The following is a 13666-nucleotide window of genomic DNA, read 5'->3' on the forward strand; positions in this document are numbered from 1 at the left end:
GAGCCCAGGGGTGATCCATCCATGCTCCCATCCCCAAATCTCCATCTGGAGCTGCCAAGGCTGCCTCTCTCTTTGCTATGCACAGCACCTGCTCCGTGTCTGGCTGCAAGGAGCCCGAGCAGACGTTCGGGGCTGCATTACGTCATGTCAGAGGTCACATTTAGCAGCTTTTTTCCCCTTAATTAAGAATTCCAGCCATGGTTGGGGTGGGGGGAGAGGGGGAAACAGAGGGAAAAGCAGACGGAGGGAGCAGGCTGGGAAAAATGCCTGCGCTGAGCAGGTAAATGGGAATTTCTCCACAGCCAGCTAATTGGTGTGTCTAATATTCCACCCCCTGAGGACCAGCGCGGTGCTGCAGCCTGCACAAATCACTCCCGGAGAGCCTGCTGCAATAACAGGGAAGCCGCGAGAGCTGTGGGAAGAGCCAAACTGGAATTAGGAGCGGGTTTGATCGGGGTAATAAACGCCAGATAGGGAAAATAACAAACAGGTTGTTAATTGCTGCCATCTCTCCGTTCCCTCGGGGCCGTGTCTAGACAGAGCCTGGCTCCGGGCTGCGCTCATCCCGGCCCTCGGAGCGGGATGGATGCGGGATGGATGCGGGATGGATGCGGGATGGATGCGGGATGCCGTGCCCAGAGAAGCCCCTGGCATGGGAAAGGGAGGCAGGATGGGCACTGCAGCTGTGCCCTAAATCAGAGAGGCTCCCGCAGAGGTGGAAACCAGACAGTCTGCAGTGGTTATTAATAATTCAGTCCCAATTTGTCCCATCTAGGAGAGCACGAAGCCCAGCCAAGCCTCCCCTCCTGGCTGCCCGGAGCAGGCAGAGCCTCCCGGAGCTGTTGCAGCGATCGATCCCAAGCTGGCAGGGTTTGGGAGCTGGGATCGCTGTCCTGCCCCATCCCCGAGCGATCCCATATCCTCGGCAGAGCCGCACCAGCGTCCCCAGGGCTCGGGGCTGGTGACCGGCATCCATCCCCGGGGACAGGCGCTTTGTGTTCCTCGCTGGATGCAATCAGGGCTGGATCCCGCTGTGCCACGGGGACTGGAAAACAACCCCGTGGAGCCCACACAGCCGAGGGATTCCCACTGGGGAGGATGCACTGAAAATCTCGTTTTCCTCACCTCATCCAGCCATCCCTTCCTAGCCTCACGCCAGCCTGGGTTTTCCAGAAAATCTCCTTTTTTTCCTTCATCCAGCCATCCCTTCCCAGGACAAGGTGCATCCCAAGGCTTTCCTGACCCCGGGGTTTGGATGAGAGACTCTCAAATGCCCTGCAAATGCTCTCTCTGAATTTTTCCTGAAGTATTTCCTTGCAGCTGGCGTGTGTTTTAATTGAATTTTGCCATTTGAAAAATACATGAAGCTCCGTAATGGAGGGAGAGAAAACATTCCCTCCTATAGGAAGATAAAGATGCATTTAAAGAGAAAAAAACCAGCCCCAAAGCTGCCTGATGAAGTATTGACCTGGAGACAAAGTGGATCAGATGGAGCCAACCTGGCCCCTTAGGAAAACTTGAGGCTGCTCATTAGGGATGAGCTCACTGCCAGCTTAACTCCATCCTCACCACTCCCAGTGAAGCCTGTGGGAAATGTGCCAATTTCCAGGTTTTCCATAAAAATAGGGACCACGGGGTCTTTTCATGGGGTGGAAAGGGTTTGGGACTTGTTGCAGCCTGGTGGTGCTCCTGTTGGAGCTGGGATAATGGGAGAGCTCTGCGTGTGGGGTGGAGTTGGGCTGAGCATCTCCATCCCTGCACAGGATCCCAGCAGTAAAGCAGGAATTTCATCCTTCCCTCAGCCAGGCTTTGGGGTCAGGGAAGCGAGAAGTTTGCTGGGGAAAGAGCAGCCAGAGCTGCCATGTGAATTTTGGGAAACAGACTTTCTTTCCCAGAAATCTTAGGATGCTTTTTAACATTCCCAATAATGTGGATTTCTCTCTGTGTTCAGCACAGAGCTCCCTTTGACCCCAAGCATGAGTTTGCTCAGTGTCTGCTGCCTGGTTTTTATTGGAATGTATTTGCTGTACAAAAACTCTGGGAAAATAGGAATAAAGAGGCAAATCCCTCTGCTGGATGGATTCAAACAGCAAATGGAGAAGGACTCACCAGTGATCCAGGTTTCTCGTGGCTCCAGGTGCCATCCTGGCAATTCCAGGTGTCACATTCCCAGCTCTGAAACCTTTCTGGGTTTCTGCAAACTCACTCTAATTTCCAGCCTAATTTTGAAGCACTTTGTCCCACTTGTTCTCCTGCCAAAGCATTCCTGGAACCAAAACACCTCTCAAGCCTCACCTGGTTTGAATTTTGCTTCCTTCCTTCCTGAATCCCTGAGGGTTTTGCTGGGAGTTCACCCCTTTTTGGCTAAACCAGCCCCCAGCAGTGGCTTTGCAGCAGAAACCTTGGATCCACTCCTTGCTCACTCCAAGCCAGCCTGGAGTCACTGTTGGAATTCCTAAAAAGCCAAGTTCTTCCTTGCAAATCAGTTGATTCCAGCTTCTTATAGATTAGCTGGAGCTGATAAACTTGGCATTAAGAAGCAGGCCCAGGTATTATCCCTTCCCCTCTCAGTTCTGGCCAAATCACAGGAGATCTGCAAAGATTTCTGGGAATCTGGTTGGTTGGGATTTTTCCCTGCCTCCTGCCAGCTCCCCTTGCCAGTTTGACCACTTGCCCGCTCATCCTCCGAGAAGAGTGAGTCAGCTTGGCAAAAAATTAATAAATGAAATATTCCAGGCCAGCCCCAGCAAGGAGTCTCTGCCCTCAGACCCAAAACGGGGGCTCAAAAGCCACAAACCATCCTGGCCTTCCCCCCTCTGGCTCTTCCCAATCCCAATCTTGGCCTGAACACCCTCCCCCAGCTCAGCTTGGATGGTGAAGCGCACTAAAATCCTGGAACCATGGAATGGTTTGGTTGGAAGGAGCTTAAAGCCCATCCCATTCCCCCCCTGCCATGGGCAGGGACACCTTCCACTATCCCAGGCTCCTGGACTCATCCCAGCTGGAGGAGGAGGCTGGGGATGCTCAGAGGTGGGAGGAATTAAACAGCTCCTCTTGCATCACTCTTCCCTTCATCCCCTCATGAGCCCACAGGAACAGGATGATCTTTAAGGTCCCTTCCAACCCAAACCATCCCATAATTCTGTTTCATGGGGAAGGCCCCAGCCTTTTTTTCACCGGGGTCTCCAGTTTGGCGTCTCCATCCTGGAAAAAATTTATGGCAGCACTTAGGGAAGGAGAAGCAGAGCGATGAGATCAGGCCCTGTCCATGTGTCAGGGAGGAAAAAACCCCACTTTTCCAGGGAAATAAACTCCAGGCAATTAAGTGGGAATTAAGATTTAGCACACGCCACGAGCAGCAGGCGTGGAGAAAGGAGACAGCTGGTAAATTTAGGATGTGACAAAGTCATGCGAGCACTAACTGGATTACTGGCATTTATTTGGGAATACTTATGGATTTCATTATGCAACGTATGGATCTCCATAATTCTGCTTTTCACTCCTGCCAGCGTCTCAGGGAGCTTTACAAACAATTAATCAGCAGCACTCCGGGGAATCCAGCGTGTCCCTCTGCTCCAGGGAATCCAGTGTGTCCCCTCTGTTCCAGGGAATCCAGCGTGTCCCTCTGTTCCAGGGAATCCAGTGTGTCCCTCTGCTCCAGGGAATCCAGCGTGTCCCCTCTGTTCCAGGGAATCCAGTGTGTCCCCTCTGTTCCAGGGAATCCAGTGTGTCCCCTCTGCTCCAGGGAATCCAGTGTGTCCCCTCTGCTCCAGGGAATCCAGTGTGTCCCCTCTGCTCCAGGGAATCCAGTGCATTCCATCCCTCCACAGGTGTATTTTGGATCAGAGGTGGCTTCATTGATGGCATTGATTTTCTGAGCCAAATCTCCAAGTTTTCATTTTTTTAATTCCCTGCACTTCCTGGGCCCATCCTGGGAGTCTGTCTGGGATGAGCAGATCCAGAAGTCTTTGGAGTGAGTTTTCCAGGGATGGAAATCCATCCATCCCCCAGGGGTGGTGATTTTAATCCATTTAGGTTGGACAGCAGCAGGAATTTTTTCCTGGAAGGGGTGGCCAGGCACTGGAACTGCCCAGGGAGGGTTGGAGTGCCCATCCCTGGAGGTGTCCCAGGAATTCCTGGAGGTGGCACTCAGTGCTCTGGGGACAAGGTGGTGATCAGCCACAGGCTGGATTTGGTGACCCTGGAGCTCTTCTCCACCCTCAGTGATCCCATGACTCCATCAAGGGGGTGCTGAGTGCCACAGGGAGGAGCAGAACCTGGGCCATCCCAGAAGCCCAGCCCGGGGTGGTGGCTCCGATTGGGCTCCTCCAGCTCTGCCACCACCCCCGTGTGCCCCAGCCCCCGGAATGGCACAGGCTGCTGCCCCAGCCTCCTTCCCTGGCAGGCAGAGAGGGCTGAGCGGCTCCAGGCGCCTCTCCAGGGAGGAGCAGAGTGTAATCCCGGCTGCTGAGCGCGGGCCAGGCACTCACAGACGCTGTTAATCCTCAGCTGGGCCAGCAGGGACCTGGGGAAGTGCTGCAGAGAGGCAGGGACAGCCCCAGCCCGGGCAGCTCCCAGGCCAGGGGATAAATGGATGGAGGAGCTTCAAATCCATGTCCCTGAGAAGCTCCCCTGGAAGATGCCAGAGATTTAAAGAGCTCAGAGAGGCAGAATTTGAATTTTAACCTCCTGGTGGCTGCCATGGTTTAATGCACAGGTTTGATGTCCCAGTGTTTCCCACAGAGCATGCTGGTGCCAAAAATGTGGCTGGAAAGGGACCTGGAGAGGGACTTTGGCAGGGCATGGAGGGACTGGACAAATGGGAATGGCTTGAAGCTGAAAAAGGGTGGATTTAGATGGGATAGTGGGAAGAAATTCCCAATATCTGTGAGGGTGGTGAGGCCCTGGCACAGGTGCCCAGAGAAGCTGTGGCTGCCCCTGGATCCCTGGAAGTGCCCAAGGCCAGGTTGGAATAGTCTGGACTAGTGGAAGCTCTCCCTGCCCCCATCCAGGGGTTGGAATGAGATGGATTTTAATTTTTCAACCCAAACCATTCCATGATTCTATGAAAAACGGGAGCAGTCTGCACCTCCCCTCCCAGCAGTTTGCTGCAGCTCTTCCTTGGGGCATCCCTCCTGCTCCTAAAACAGCAGGGCTGGGATACCTGACAGGGAATGGGCTGTGACACCTTTGTCCCCTCCTCTGACCCCACCTGAATGTGGCAGGGAGAGCACTGAGTAAAAACCCATTAAAATCCGATTTTTGGGTGAACAATCACAGAGAACTCTCAGGACCTGCAGCAGCATCACCACAGCCCCTCCACCACCCCCAATAACTCTGGAAAACAGCTCGGATTCACTTCCAGCTACTCCAAAGCAGCCAGTGGCTGGGAATAAAGCATTTATTAGAGCAAAGAGACCTGAGAAGTGTCAGGAGCGAACACAGGTGACAGCACAGCCACACTCACACCCTGTTCCCCAGCCCTGGAGATGCTTCCAACCAAAGCAGGCACATTCCTGGCCCTGTTTTCCATTTTTAGGAGCCTGTCAGAAATGGCACTCCCTCTCCACGCAGATGTCGAGAAATTAGAGGGAATTCAGAGAGAGGCAGAAAAAAAATGATTAAAGGAGATGGAGGGCCTGATTTTGGAGGGAAAAGAAATCAGTGGAGTTATTTATAACCCTGCCTGCACCGGGGTGGGAGCAAGAATTTTTGAAAGTGCCTGGATAGCTCGGATAAGGGGAAAAGGGGGAAAAGCAACCTCCGGAGGATGCTCTCAGAGAAGCTGTAAATCCTGAGTGATGGGATGAAATGCCAGCCAAAAAAAGCCTTTGGGGAATCATCAGTGAGTGCAGGGGACAGTTGTTGATCCAGAGGGAAAAAGTGCCCTGATCAAAATGTGTGAAGGGATGGTGGAGGCGGCTCCAGAGCCGAACCCACTGCTCCTACCTCTGCTCCCAGTATTTATTTACATCCAGCATTTTACGCAAAACGTGGGGGTGGGCGTGGAAATGTTCTTCTTTTTTTTTTTTTTTCATCCCCAAAAAAAGGGGTTTGGTTAAAAAAACAACCAAACCAGCTTTAAATTCAACCCTGGAGGCTCGTGGGAGATGCATGGAGAGGCTGCTGGGACGGGGTGGGAAATGGGATGGAGGGACCCTGGGGGAACAAATCTGAATTTCCTGGGTGATTTCCAGGCTGAGGAGCAGCTCGTGAAGGTGTTGGAAAATCCCCCATTCCCCAGCCAGCCCCAAGCTCAGCTGGCAGCTCCTCCCTCACAGCCAAAGGGTTTTGGAGGAATCTGTGGGGGAAATGTGGGGTTTCCCGTGGCAGGGAGGAGCTGCCTAACGGGGTGCTGGTGTCTCTGTTGCCTTGCAGGACCTCTCACTCCAGGGCCAAGGCGGAGGCGGCCGTGACGGCGGCGCAGAAAGCGCAGGAGGAAGCGCGGATCGCCAGGATCACTGCCAAAGAGTTCTCACCTTCCTTCCAGCACAGGGAGAACGGTCAGTCCCTGCCAGGCCCTGCCCTCGCAGCCCTGAACACACCCCAAACCCCCAAACCGCCCTGGCTGGAGGCTCAGCCTGTGCCCGCAGCTCCCCATCCCCACCGGAGCTCCTGGAGGGGAAAAGCTCCGTGGAACACCAGGTTTTGGGAGATTTAGGGCAGGGCTGTCAACATCCAGCAGTTCCACCTTGTTCAGTACTGTTTTCCCGGTGTTTCCTCTTTCTCCCCAACTTTTTAGTTCAAAGCCCTTGGTAGTTGCAAAGAAAAAGCCCAGCAAGGGCTCTGGACGCAAACACAGATGATCCCAGAGGTCACCACTGACTTTACAGACATGGCTTGTGCAGTTCCTGACTGCTTTGGAAAGTTGGGACCCAGTGGGACCTGACCCTTCCCTTGGCCCTGCAAATCAGTCACTGGGAAAATCCACATTTGATCGATCTTCCTTCCTTCCTTCCTTCCTTCCTTCCTTCCTTCCTTCCTTCCTTCCTTCCTTCCTTCCTTCCTTCCTTCCTTCCTTCCTTCCTTCCTTCCTTCCTTCCTTCCTTCCTTCCTTCCTTCCCTCGCTCCATCATTTTCACCATTCCTTGTTGATTTATTCACATTTTTGCTCACCAAAGGCTCGGGGAGAACAGAGCCCAAGCCGAGCCGGGGTCGGGCCGGGGTCTGCAGCTGACTGGGAGTGGGACGCTCCAAGTCCCCCCAGCAATAATTAACATCATAAATAAAGTGTGGCTGGGTTTATGGAGAAGTTTCCCAGCCCCGAGCCCTCCTCGGGAGGCGGCTGTCATTGTTCTCCCCCTCCCAGCTCAGCGAGGATTACTCACTCGCTTTAATTGCTCCAGGGACTGCTGCGGTGACTCAGGGCTGCTCCCGAGCTCGGGGACAAGGGACCATCGGCTCTGCTGGCCCAGCCCGGCCCGGTGCTCGCCTCACCGAGCTGCGGGGGCGGCCGGGGGCATCCCATGGCTCAACTCTGGGGGCTGCAGCAGCCTGAGCCGGGGCGCATCCCCAGGCAGGGCCGGTCCGAGCATCCCCTGCATCCCCCGCATCTCCCGGCTGCGGGAGGAGGCTCAGCCCGCTCCAAACCCGCCCATCCCTCCTGCCCAGCCCCATCTGTACACGGCAGATCTGAGCTTTCTCGCAGGGCTGCGTGCTCCCAGGGGCTTCTCCAGCCCTGAGATGTTCCTCATCTCCATTTCCTCCTGCCAGGAGACTTTGCTGGTTTAAATCACCTCTTGGAAAGATATTTTTAGGAAATACATTTTTTACTAGCTCCTGGACGGGGCCGTGGCGCTTCACTCGAGCTGGGGTTTGTGTGGTTGGAGCTCTGGGGGGTTGAGTGAGCCACGGGAGGGGAGGGCAGGGAAGGAAGGCGGTTCCACTTAGAGCGCAGTAAAAAACAAACGCAGCATCCCAGGTGTGCCGGGAGCGCTGGCAGCGCCCGGGGAGCCGCTCGGGCAGGTGATGGGTGCGAGTGGCTGTGTGACACACAGAGCCGCCACCTCGGGCTGGGGACAGCCGGGGCGGGGATTGGGGGGGCTGCCACAACCCTGCCGGCATTGCAGGGGCTCTGCGTGCCCACCCTACACAGGATCGTGGGCGCTGGGTGTGCCCCCATTTTTCAAAATTTTGAGGGCTGAGTGTGCCCCCATTATTCAAAATTTTGAGTGCTGGATGTGCCCCCCTTTCACAGGATTGTGTGTGCTCTAAATGCCCTTCCTTGCACAGCATCCTGGGTGTTGGATGTGCCCCTCTTATACAGAATTGTGGGTGCTGGCTGTGCCCTCCACATTCAGAGCTGTGGGTGATGGAGTTGTCTCCCTTTCACGGGATTGTGGGTGCTGGATTTGTCAGCCTTGTACAGGATTTTGGGTGCTGGATTTGTCACCCTTGTACAGGATTGTGGGTGCTGGATTTGTCACCCTTGTACAGGATTTTGGGAGCTGGATGTGCTCCCCATATTCAGAATTGTTGGTTCTGGACGTGCCCTCCTCGTTCAGGACCCTGGGTGCTGGCTGTGCTCCCTTGCAGGGTGCTGCAGGTCCCCAGTGCCACCCACAGCGTGCTGTGGTGGGTGCTGAGTGCCACCCACCCCCTGGGTGCTGGCTGTGCTCCCTCTCCACGGGATGCTGGGTGCTGGATATGTTCCTGGCAGGGAGGTGGGTGTGGGTACCACCCACCTGGCACAGCAAGTGCCAGGGGCGCTGGATGCCCCCTCAGAGGGGTTTGTGGGTGCTGTGGGACACCACAGAGAGGTCTGTGCCCACCTCAGCATCAGCCCTGGGCACCCCATGGCAGCTGCAGCTCCTGGAAGGTAAAAACAAAACTATTCCTGTTTTGTATCCTGTAATGCCCTGTCACCCACGGTTCCCATGCCCGTCAGCCATGGGCATCTCCAGGTGCCCACAACCCCAAATCCTTCACACAGCAGGATCACTCAGGCTTGGGTGGTGCTGCAGAACTGAGTCCCCTCCCTGGAGACAGCAGCACACAGAGCCAAAGGCTCCCAAATCCCAAACGTGGCTCCTCAGCTTTGGCTTTGAAGCCTCAGAGGCCGGGCTCGGCTGCCTCCATCCCGCTGCAAATCCACATTCGGTGCTCTGCATCTTCCTTCGCTCTCACAGCCCTTCTTCCAGGAACATCACGTGCCCCGTGGCTAATTTTAGCTCCGGATAATTGTTGCACATCCTCGGGTGCCGAAAGGGTCCCGGTGCATCCGCGGAGTTCCTGCGCAAGGAAACGCCTCCATCCCTGCGGGCTGCGGGGCCGGGGGGCAGCACTGCCCCAGCTGTGCCCCAGCTGTGCCCCAGCACCCCCGGTCCTGCTCCTCCCACAGCCCCAGCCCTCGGGGATTAACCCAGGAAAGGCAGAGCCCCCTGAGGATTGGGGCTGGGGAATGTTTGGGATGAGGGGGATTCGATGACATCTCCCTGGTGTGGCAGTGGGGAGCACCTCTGAAGTTTCTTGTCCCCTCTCTGGGGATTCTTGTCCCCTCTCTGAGGCTCTAGGAACAGCAGCAGTGGGTGTTGCCAGGCTGTGGCTGGTTGTGGGACTGGACATCAGCTCTGGAGGCCTTGGAGATGGTGGGAAGCTTGCAAATCCCTGGAAGTCTAGCAAAATCCCTGAACTGGGGAAGATAAAGCCCAAAGACTTGGGTGAGCCCGTTCCCACAAGTGGCTTTCCAGCTTTCTCCCATGAAATCCTTTATTCCCTCTGTGCCTCAGCTTCCCATTTGGGATTCTGGAAGGTGGCTAGGACAGAAATGACTGGAAAACAGCCCCAAAAAATCTTGTTCTTTATCCCAGAGACAGATACTCTGCAGGAAAACAGGAGTGAGCTCCACCTTTCTCCTTCTCAGCAATTTCCCACCAATACCAGCACTTTTCAGGGCCCCTGGATAAACCCCAGGACGTTCAGTGTCCCACATACAAACAGGGGAAAAATGAAGGCTGGACTATGTGAGTATCATCCCAAAATCTCGAGTCATTAGGAGACCATTTTCCATAAATTGCTGGGGTAGATTTCCAAGCAATTTTTTTACTATTTCCCTCCCTGCCAGTGCTCCGATGGGGACTCCAGCATTCCCTGTGTGTATCCCAACCCTGGCAGGGGGGAAGGCACATCCCAGCAGCTCCCCAAAATGATTCAAGAGAGAAAATTGCCCAGCAGAAGTGGAGAGACCCGAGCAGGCACTTCTGAGTGTTCATTTTTAAACGATGGCATGAAAATTGAGCTCTCCCTTTTCAAGACTCGTTTCTTGTCTCACCATAGCAATCACAATTAGATGCATTTCAGGGGCATTAGGCACTTAATATATTTATCAAATTATTCACCTAATTTAGCATGGCTTTAGCTGGGAATGACTGGAGAGGGGAAAAGGAGAATTAACCACTATTAGCTCGCTTGAAATCGTTTGGTGTTTCATCAGTGATGAACACGTTGGAGGTTTTTGTTCCATGTTCCTCCAGCAGCAGAAGACATTCAGGCCCTCCTGAGGTGCCCATCCCCAGGGTGATCCTGTCTGGGAAGTCTCTGAGCTGAAGGAATGGGGAGCCTCCAGTGGGATGAGGAGGATGGGGGGTGCTGGCCTCAGGTGGCCCTGAACAGCCAGCCCTGTCCTTCCAGCTCATCCTGGGGCTGAGCAGGGAAATCTCCATATCCTGCTGGGCTGTGTGGGGCAGGAAAGCTCTTGGATGTGAGGTTTGTGGGTTTTTTCTTGCACACCTGCCCAGATGTGGCTGTTTCCCTCCTGCACCTGGCAGATGAAAACTGAGGTGGTTCCCATCCAGGAGGGGGGTGAGAGCTGTTGGTGTGGGGTGATCCCAGTGACACCCAGGGTGATCCTGGTGACACCCAGCACACCCAGGGTGATCCCAGTGTCACCCAGCACACCCAGGGTGGTCCCAGTGTCACCCAGCACGCACAAATACAGAGCACAGGGTGTGCCACCAGCCACATCACAGATTTCCCTTCCAACGTTTCCAGACTGGGAACTGATAGGAAATGTGGTCAGATTGATCCCAAAAAACCATCAGAACCTCTTCCCAGCAGCTCTGCATTGCTGGTGACTTCTCCACATCTCTGGGGTTGGAAAACCATTCCCATGCTGGCCACAGTTCTGCAGGGCGGAGCTCAGGGCAGCTTTGCTGTCACACCAGTACTGCCAGCAGCTGTGACACTGCTGTCCCAATCCCATCCCGCTCCTCCCCACCACCCAACCCTCTGCTCCCCGTTCTGTGCCACGAAAAACCCTCGGGGCATCCACGCACCAGAAATAATCCTGTTGCCTTCCCCTCTTCCTTCTCTCTTCTCCACGACTGCTCCCGAAGGGCTCGAATGCCAGCGGCCGAAGCGGCAGAACTCGAGCGATGACATCGAGGTCCTCTCCACCGGGACGCCCCTGCAGCAAGAGAGCCCCGAGCTGTACCGCAAAGGCACCACCCCGTCCGACCTGACCCCCGAGGACAGCCCGCTGCAGAGCTTCCCCGCCAGCCCCTGCTCCACGCCGCCCCTCGGCCCCTCCTGCAGGAACAAGAGCGCCCATTTCTCCAGGCAGGTCTCGGTGGACGAAGAGAGGGGCGGCGAGATCCAGATGTTGCTGGAGGGGCGTGGCGGGGATTACCTGCGCCCCAACAGCTGGAGCGAAGAGAAGGTGGGCGGGAGCCGCGCCGGGAGGAGCGGGACGATGCGCAGCGGGCAGCTGGGCTCCACCGCTGGCCCCGAAGACTACAGAGGTCGGAGCGGGGGACACAAACATTCGGCCTCCAACCACAAGCCGAGAGAGAGGTGGACAGATTCCCCAGCCACGGTTTCATGGACTTCCCACCACAGGTCCCACAACCACAGCTCAGGGAGCTCCAAGCTGCTTGAGCTGGACGAGGAGAAGATGAGCAATTACGAGATGGAGATGAAGCCCCTCATGAGGATGGATTCTTATATGCAAGAGATTCACACCCAAAAAAGACACTACAGCAAAGGGGGAGGCTGCAGGAGCGTGGCTGACGAGCACCGCGGGGAAGAGCGGGGCTTCGGGGTTCAGAGACTGAGGTCTAAGTCCCAGAACAAAGAGAATTTCAGGCCAGCTTCCTCTGCCGAGCCCACGGTGCAGAAACTGGAAAACCTGAGATTCGGGGACAAAGCTGAACCTCGGCTACTGAGGTGGGACTTAACCTTCTCCCCGCCACAGAAATCTTTACCTGTTGCACTAGAATCTGAAGAGGACAGTGGGGATGCGCTCAAATCCAGTACGGTGAGTGAGGGCACTGGGTGTGCAATTCTGGCCTGAAAGCCTCGGGCTGTTGTGGGGCTGAGTGGAGCAGGATGGGAGGGAAATGCGGAAAATGTGAATTATCGTGGGTTTGTGCCTTGAATCCCCTCTCCTCCCTTCTCTCACCCTGCTGGACGTTGGTGTGGGTGTTCCCTGCAGACTGTGCTGGGAGCAGCAGGGTTTTCCCTGGAGGATGGAGTTTTGCAGCCCAGCCCCTGGGCCAGCAATAAAAATGCACGATTGCTGGGAATTTGGTGGGAAAGCTGCAGGAGCAGCCAAGGCATTGGTGATGCTTCCTTGGGTTATGGTTATGGCCACAGAGCTTCCCACTGCTCCAGGACAGCTCCTTGTGAGACACCCCACCCTGATCTCCTCATTTTGGGGGAGATAAGGACACTTTGCGCATGAAGTAGCTGCTGGGAAGGTGTTCAGGAGAGAAGACAGAGTGATCTTAAAAGCTGCTGCAAAGTGGAAGGGAATAATCTGTTCTCCACGAACAGAATTAATGGGCTTAAAGTCAAGGAGGGTGAGCCATTAACCATGGCTAATGAGGTGAGGGCTGTAATGAACTGCCTGGGGGGGGGATGGTCTAAAGTTGGACATCACCAGCTCAGACTGGACCTGGACAGAGCTGAACCTCCTCAGGAGAAGGCTGAGCTGGGTGGGTTTTAGGGTTTTTGCAGTCTTGTTTTCTGAGAATTCCTGGATTTCCCATTAGAAGTCTCCTCACTTGTTGTTCCCATTGGTTGGCATTGACAGGAGAGGTGATGGCGTGTGCTGGGAGCACTGGGGAAGCCACCAGTGCCCCAAACTGTCCCTTATTGAGTCAGTGCCAAATACAGGGCAGGGCTGGAGGTGTCCCATTAGGACGCTCCAGACCTACCCAGGAGAAATGGAAAACCCGTCACGCTCAGGAGGTGACATTTCAGCAGGAAGAAGCTAAATCTCCCTGTCAGGGGAGCACAGGATGGTGCCTGGTCACAAAACTGAAATTAATTTGTCAGTCAGGCTGAAAATTCAGGCAAGAGGCATCAAGGTGTGTGAGGTGTGGTGACATTTGCCATGGCTGTAGTGTCCCTGCTCCTCCAGCACCCACCAGCAGAGCCGAGGTGAAGAAAGAAGAGGGAGCAGCCTGGGATGCAGGAAGGATGGATCTGCCCCAGCTCCCCTGCTGATAAATCCCCCCCAGAACAGCCCTGGAGCTCTCTGCCTCCCCATCCCTGGGCTCAGGCTCAGCAGCTCCCAGCCAGCACTGAGGGGGAGCTGAGCGCGGGGGCTCCACAGGCCACATCCTGCAGCCCTGGCAAACCAGAGCCATGCAGGCTGTCCTTGCCTGCCTGGGAAGCACTGGAGACATGACAGGCAGCATTAGGAGCCTGACAGGCTCCCAGAGGG

At 55.3% G+C, this 13666-nt stretch overlaps 1 protein-coding gene across 1 annotated transcript in view; it reads left to right on the forward strand.

Moving 5' to 3' along the window:
• JPH3 (junctophilin 3) overlaps positions 1 to 13666 on the forward strand; it is a 46688-nt gene that overhangs the window by 23408 nt on the left and 9614 nt on the right. The window contains exons 3-4 of the mRNA XM_059857490.1: positions 6379 to 6503; positions 11334 to 12253. Coding sequence (XP_059713473.1) covers positions 6379 to 6503; positions 11334 to 12253 — 1045 coding nt within the window. The remainder of the gene's footprint in view (positions 1 to 6378; positions 6504 to 11333; positions 12254 to 13666) is intronic.

The sequence above is a fragment of the Haemorhous mexicanus genome, chromosome 12 (assembly GCF_027477595.1).
Source record: "Haemorhous mexicanus isolate bHaeMex1 chromosome 12, bHaeMex1.pri, whole genome shotgun sequence".
Lineage (NCBI taxonomy): Eukaryota > Metazoa > Chordata > Aves > Passeriformes > Fringillidae > Haemorhous > Haemorhous mexicanus.